General features: G+C 35.7%; 1 protein-coding gene across 3 annotated transcripts in view; it reads right to left on the minus strand.

The window, feature by feature from the left end:
- LOC107727861 (olfactomedin-like protein 3A) overlaps positions 1-6,275 on the minus strand; it is a 13,702-nt gene extending 7,427 nt beyond the window's left edge. Inside the window, exons 1-3 of one of the 3 annotated variants that reach the window (XM_016537890.1) lie at positions 6,073-6,275; positions 3,227-3,512; positions 547-1,733 (exon numbers count right to left, since the gene is read on the minus strand). In XM_016537890.1, the coding sequence (XP_016393376.1) occupies positions 949-1,733; positions 3,227-3,512; positions 6,073-6,255 (1,254 nt within the window). In that variant the 5' untranslated portion in view covers positions 6,256-6,275 and the 3' untranslated portion in view covers positions 547-948. Of the gene's footprint in view, positions 1-546; positions 1,734-3,226; positions 3,513-6,072 lie in introns of those variants that run through there. The other 2 variants (XM_016537891.1, XM_016537892.1) reach the window with 2 other exon arrangements.
- Between the last annotated feature and the right edge of the window lie 1,212 nt (positions 6,276-7,487).

The following is a 7,487-nucleotide window of genomic DNA, read 5'->3' on the forward strand; positions in this document are numbered from 1 at the left end:
AGTGCCAGGGATTTGTCTTAAGATGCACACCAGTAATGTTTTTTTCTAAGCACGTTTATAAAAATTACCTAAATGTCCTAATTGAACTATGGCCTAATCCTGGCTTAGTCTAAGCCTTGTCTGTGAAACCGGGCCTATAAGTGTGTCCTATCAAGGAAAGGAAAAGTTGAAACACTTGTGGTCTTCATGCTCACTTAAACACTTGGGCCAAATACAGGAAATACGTCATATTAGTAGTCAAGTGATCAAGTGCAAAGTGTGGGTATTTGGTCAAGGCATCAATCGCCGTTTACGGATACCATAGGAATGGATGAGAAGTGCCGTAAACTGAATCCCACCTGTCGCTAAAAGTCTGTGACTTCTCTTATAAAACAGCATTTTTTTCATGGTAAACTAAAAATAGTTCAATCCAAAAGTATTGTTTAGTGTAAAACATGTTGAAGATTAGCAGATAGGTTGTCAATTCATTAAATGGATAAGCCGTTTCCTCTAAAAAGCTGTTTATTCAGCGTAGTGAAGTCTCTCCTACGTTGACATCCATTAAAAAAACGGCCTCTGGTCTCCTTTCCCACGTACTGCCAAAGCCGAAGCGATAGCATTAGCTTTTATGCTTTTTTTCAGAATTCTTGAGCTTCTTCATCAGAATTATTGTAGTGTTTGTTCAATTACTTATTAACAGCACATTTCATTTTAACATAATATATGAAATCATTTTATTAGTTCTGCTCCAGGCAAACAAAGTTAAAATGGGTTTTCTTGAGCCCTGTACATTGGTATAAACAACTGAACCAAACAAGTGTGTCCAATCAATCATATATTGTGCTCTCTGTGTAACTACAAAGCTCAACGTATTGATGTGTGACCCAGCCGCGTTGCATAAGATAAAGCAAGCCAATAACATGGGCATTTCCTTTCCAGCTCTGCTTTCTTCAGTCTTCGGTACACCTTCTACACATCCAGCTTCTTTTTCATTTGGAGTTTGTAGAGGATTTGATAGCCATCATCCCAAGCGTAGAGCAGCTGCTCCACAGGGCTGTATTTGAGGCTTGCATGAGTGCCATATCGTTTGGGAAAGTATACATGTGGAGCGTCGTCGTTTGTGACCATGTCACTGACATCGAACACGCATTGAATTCGAGAGCGGCTGGGTAGTTTTGAGTTGTAGACCACATAGATGGTACCGCAGATGACAAACGCCGCCTCTGCGTTCTCCCTCACACAAGGGGTGTCCCACATCTGCTCGATGTCTAGAGTTTTAGGGTCTATCTTGGCCAAAGAGATGTGCCTTTCATTCTCCTGAGTGGCGTAGATGGCCCACAGACCCTCTTCGTCCACTGCTAAATCGATGAAGGTCTCGGGATTCAGGCCGTACACGGGGAGCTGGTTTTTAGCTGGAAACACGGCACTGTCTACAACTATGTTCTTCTGAAGATCAAACTTTATTAGTTTCATCTCCTCACCCTGCTTCAGATAGTGCAGGTGGTTGTTGTAGATGGCATGACCCAGACCGCGCCAGGCTGAAGGGAGCTGGACGCTGGTGGCCGCAGAAGTGCCTTGGGAGGAAGTGAATTCACGGACTGTACCAAATTCATACATGGTATTACCCTCTGTCCCGTTTAAGATGTACACCTTCCCGGTGGCACTTCCCATGTCCTTGGTCCACATTCCCTTAGCGCCACCCACTCGTTTGAGGATCTTCATGGCTTTGATGCTGGAGATCATGTCACTACAGTCTAAACATAAAGAAAAATTTAAATAATTTTAATTTTTGCCTGAAATGCGCCTTTAAATATTGTTGTAAGTTATTGCTTACTTTCCATCATTATATTAATCATCACATATTCTGTGCGATCTCTCTTACTGCAATTAGAATATCAATATTTGCCCTCTTCAGTTAAGTTCCAAAGTGCATCACTTCCTCATGATATTACTTACTATGCTCTTTCCAATAAAGTCTGATTTAAGGCTAAACCCTAATGGGAATGCACAGTAGACTAATGACAGTCTGGCTTAATCAAATTGTAGGCGTTTTGCTATGAAAAGGCAATATAGAGCTGCTGAAGTGTAGAGACGATGTACGGAAAGCATCATGATTTATCCTCCAGCAGTATAATTACTGTCTCTCCCAATGATGGAATAATAATACATTTTATTTAGTACCTCTAAGTGGTTTTCTAAATGAGGACTTTAGGAAGATTAGACCCACTATTTAATGCATTATGTATTAAACTCTGTCAAGTTATAATAGCTCAGAGCTTCATGTGATTGAACTTGGTCGCCTGTCATTCTCGTGCCACTTACCCACAGAATCGGTGCTTCATTATGAGCTTCTTAAAACTGAATCTATGAAGTGTAGCAGCCACTTTCAACACTTATTTTTCCTATTCATTTTCTAGAATGCCTTTTCAACCCTGTGACAGTGTTGTTATTATTAACTAAAACTAAACCTGTTACAGTCATTTTCGAGAATTGAAATAAAACTGAATCAAAAGAAAATATAAAGATTAAATGAAAAACCTAAACTTAAAAAACTTTTTTTTTTAAAGTTACCTTGGCAACTAACTGAAATAATTAAAGTTGAAAATAAAATAACTAAAACTAAAAAAAATAAATGAAAGCTAAATATAAAAAATAAATATAAAAACTGAAAATATAAAATTAAAAGCTGATTCAAAATATTAATAAATACCATAAGAGTATATAAATAATTCTAAAATAACATTGATTAAATATAATTTATTTTATATTTTTTATATTTATATTTTTGTTAATATTTGATAAATAAGTCAGAAAGGATATAGGGTTGTAGGTAACAAGTTTGCTGTCATAACATTTTGGACCAAATGTTGTTTGGTAGTTATTGATAAACTTAGTCCTATATTTACCATAACCAAGTTTTGATGTTTTTAAAAAAAAATTTACTACAAATAATTTAATTTAATTTTGTCAATTCAACATTTTTTAATGATTTTATAAGTTGAGAAAGCAAGACAGGCCAAAATCACCATTTTGTTTTAATGGTATGCTACTTTATGTTAGAAAAAAATTATCATTATTATAACATATCGAATAGTTCGATAGCACAACAAAAACATGGAATTTGGGCCTCTAGTACTTCAGAATACTGAATTAGTTGAATGAGCCAGCTATGGCGAGTGCCATCATGCTGTGAGACAAACATTACTAGTATCTAAAAGCCTAGGGAATGTTACCTAAAGCTCTTTACCTGTGAGCTTGGCGTACTTGGCTTTATTCCTCTCCTTGACAACTGTCACCTGCTGCTCCACCAGCTTGTCATCCACGTCCACGCAAGGCTGCACTCCATTCTGTGTTTCGAGGTAGTCCATCTCTCTCTCCACACGGTCTACGCGTGTACCCACTGTGTCCAACTCACTCCGCAGCGCCTCCTTGCTCTTGTCCAGGCCCTCTAGCTGTGACACCATCTGCTGCTTGAACTCGCGCAGCTCTGAGGCGTAGCGGCTGGTCTGCTCATGCCACAAGGAGATGCGATCCTGCCAATGGAGAAATAAACAAAAACAAGTCTCGAGAGCCTCAGTAAAAGAGATATGAATTAGTCAGCTGTAAACATGTCCGTGAAATGGGCATCTTTCATATGATAAAATGAAGTGAAGGCTAGCAATTAGCTTTGAAATAAATGTGAGTGGTTCTTCTGGTTAAAAGTTATCACCATAATGCTAGGGTGAAATGGGCGTTGATACATGGTTAAGTATACTTTACAGTTACATTACATTTGCATTTAGTCATTTAGCAGATGCTTTTATCCAAAGTGACTTACAAATGAGGACAATAGAGGCAATCAAAACCAACAAAAAAGCAATAATATGTAAGTGCTATGACAAGTCTCGGTTAGTCTAACACAGTACATGTACAATTTTTTTATTTTTATAATAAATAAAAAGAAAAAAAGTATATAGAATAAAAAAAGAATAGAGAACACAAGTAATAGAGTGCCATTTTTATAATAAAAAGAAAACAGTCGAAAAAACTGAAAAAGAATGAAGAACGCTAGTGTTAGACGGTCTTTTTTTTATATATAAAAAGAAAACAATTAGTTCAAAGAGAAATAGAATAGAGAGTGCAAGTGTTAGAGGGTCAAGTTTTTTTTAATAAATAAAAACAAAACAGTATATCAAATAGAAATTATATATATATATATATATATATATATATATATACAGCTTCATACATACTGTATATACATATGTGAATCAATATCTAATATTTAGCAAATCTTGGCTGTGCAATTCTTAACATTGTCACAAAATGTAAACTGTATTGTCATGCAGCTCTGTATGTAATTGGATATATATATATATAAATAGTGTGTGTGTGTGTGTGTGTGTGTGTACGCATATAGTTACTACGAGTAGCCACAACTGAATACAAGCCAGACCTAAAAAAGATTGTGGAAACCAAGGACTGTCAGGTGTCCCACTGAGTCAAGTAAAAGGAGGTAGGCTGATTTAAATCCATGAAAAAGATAGCGTTATGTAATTAGGCGTATAGGTTATTGTGATATACTGTTGTTTGCATATCTGTTGTGTGGCTCTTTGCAGTGATAAATTTTTTTTTTGGCTCATTATGCCAAACAGGTTAGCCACCCCTGATATAGTATACTCACATAAACTGATATATACTATATATCAAATCTCAGCTGCTATATTTTTTATATCGTCACAAACTATAACTACTTTATCGCCCATTTCTTTAAATAAAGTTGAATATATAAGTATGTCCAACTTATTATCTGCATACATACGGTATACTTTGCATGCGTATACTAGCAAATCTTAACTGGTTGATTGCTTGTATTGTTGCAAAATGTCAAATATATTCTCTAATCTGCTAAATGTGATTTTAAGATATTATAAACATCATGGTTTTCTACAAAGCTGCTTTGAAACGATGTGTATTGTGAAAAGTGTTAACCAACTCAAGGAGAAAGCAGAAAGGAAGCGCATGTTTGTCTGCTTCTTATGTCGGTGTGTTTGTCAGACATGCATTGGGTACAGTTATCATTTTGAGCAAGTTTGTGCTTTCATGTTATATGCAAAAACACTTGCATATAGTGACAAATTTTGCTATAAAAATCCCTATAGTACCACCGGGAGCCTTTTTACCCAGCACTTGGATTAAAAGGGCTCTCTAGCTGCCGTTATATTTACATGACATCAATGTCTGTACCATTTACTTTTACAGAAATTATGTTGTTCTGTTACTCATACTCAAAGAAAATGATAAATATATACGTAAATTGCTACAGTTCAAAAGTTTGGAGTCAGTAATATTTTTTGAAAAGAAGTCTCTTACAAAGTCTCTTAAAATTACAATTTCTACAGTCGTTTTTAAATACGTTTTAAAATGTAATTTATTCCTGTGATGGCAAATCTGAATTTTCAGCAGCCATTACTCCAGTCTTCAGTGCCACATGATCCTTCAGAAATTATTCTAATATGCTGATTTGATGCTTAAGAAACATTTCTTATTATTATCAATGTTGAAAACAGTTAAACTGCTTAATATTTTTTATGAAAACCCTGATGATTTATGAAGAATAGAAAGTTCAAAAGAACAGCATGCATTTGAAATAGAAATCCTTTACATTCTATTGTCTTTATTGTCACTTTTGATCAATTAATCCATCCTTGCTGAACAAAACTGATCATTTCTTTTAAATAAAAATCTTACTGACCCCAAACTTTAGAACAGCAGTGTATGTATATATATAAATGTATATATGTATGTATGTACATGTGTGTGTGTATATATATATATATACATACATATTTGCTTGATAATTACATTACATTTTAGCCTACTTGTACTCTTCTGTCAACATTTCTGTGTGGCTTTACTCCTATAGGGAACCTAACAGAACTTAACCGACTATGTTTTATAGATCTAACAAGTAACTGCACCATATGCTTAAATGCACAATTCATCCAAAACTCAAGTCTGTTGTTTTCTTCTATAGCTACATTCTTCTTAATACTTCATGCCAGCCTGTATCTGGAGGCCAGGGTCTGGATGGGAGAGCATTGTTGTTCCTACCTCAATAGCAAGGAGTCTTCTTTCCAAGTAGTCCATAAGGGCCTGCTGCTGTGCCCCCACCAGGCCTGAGAGAACGAGGACGAGGAGCTGGAGGGCTCTCATCTTAAAGACCGGAGGAGACTGATTAGAAACACTGAGTGTGTGCTTATGTGCGTATGACAGGCGGAGTGGAAAAGCCCTCATGCAGAGGAACCGAGTTGGCTGGAATGTTTAGAGAAAGAGCAGAGCGAGAGGAGGAGCCTAAAACATCTGGAGCGGCTTTCTCTGGAGAGCTGGATTACCTCCAGCTCCTTTTCTGGTAAAACACAGAACTACTAATGACAAGACAGTATTTTATTATTCATGTATAACTCACATTTGTGATTTACCCTTAAACAGTCTATTTATACAAGTTTCCAAACATTCACTGGAGTAAATGGATAGTAGGTCAGCTGCAGAGTAAATATGGTGTGAAAGGCATGGAAATGACTCAATAGCCCAGTTAGACAGTAGAGAGTATTTGCTGATGTTCTTGCCCTTTTCATTTTTTCAGCCTTTTTTTCTTTGGACGAACAGCACGGCTCACATTTAATCTGTTGCATAACACTAGACAATTTCCCGTCACTGACTCACATTTCAGTCTAGTGTAAACCATGAAGCGTTTCGCTGAAGGCACTGTTTCAGTGCAAGGAGAATGAAATTCATGAGGATCTTTCACAGTGATCAGTCAAAGTGTGGGAACATGTTGAAACAACCGTAGATAATGGTTAGTTTGTGGCTCTCTTCGTCTGTAGTGCAATATGCTCCATGCAAATTGATGACTGAAATTTAAAGCAGGCAAAAGGTCACTGCCTCAGAAATCAAGTACTGAAATATAGATATAAACTATTTTGATTTCAGTAATTTTGCGTGGTTATTTTTATGCAACATTAATGTTCTTAAACCTATAAAACCTGGCATGTTATGTTAAATAATAGTCCGAAAAATCTAAATCTAAATAAAGTTTGAACCTTAGACTTGTATGTATAAATATTTGGTAGATCAGGCTTATATGGCTCATATATGCGATAGTGACAATGTGGAAATCATGAGGACGAAAAAACAACCAAGCTGAGCAAAATATGCAGCTGCTGATATTTATATGGTCATAAAGTAAAATTAAATTCTGATAGATTATAATGTAAATCAATGAGTTCTTTAAAACAATATAGCAGACTACTTACAAAGTAAATATATAAAAATATCAGTTGTCACTCTATATCTCCCAATATGTCTTAGTAAAAATGCTGTTTTTTTAACAAAGCTCTATAGCTTTAATGGTGAGGACAAAACATACAATGCCGTGCAATACAATAATGCTTGAGAGATACAGAAATAAACATTCCTCAAAAGTCTGATTTTTCATATCTGATGGATTTTAACATGATTTTTCTTTT

Source organism: Sinocyclocheilus rhinocerous, unplaced genomic scaffold, assembly GCF_001515625.1.
Source record: "Sinocyclocheilus rhinocerous isolate Xijiao unplaced genomic scaffold, SAMN03320098_v1.1 scaffold576, whole genome shotgun sequence".
In the NCBI taxonomy this organism is placed as follows: domain Eukaryota; kingdom Metazoa; phylum Chordata; class Actinopteri; order Cypriniformes; family Cyprinidae; genus Sinocyclocheilus; species Sinocyclocheilus rhinocerous.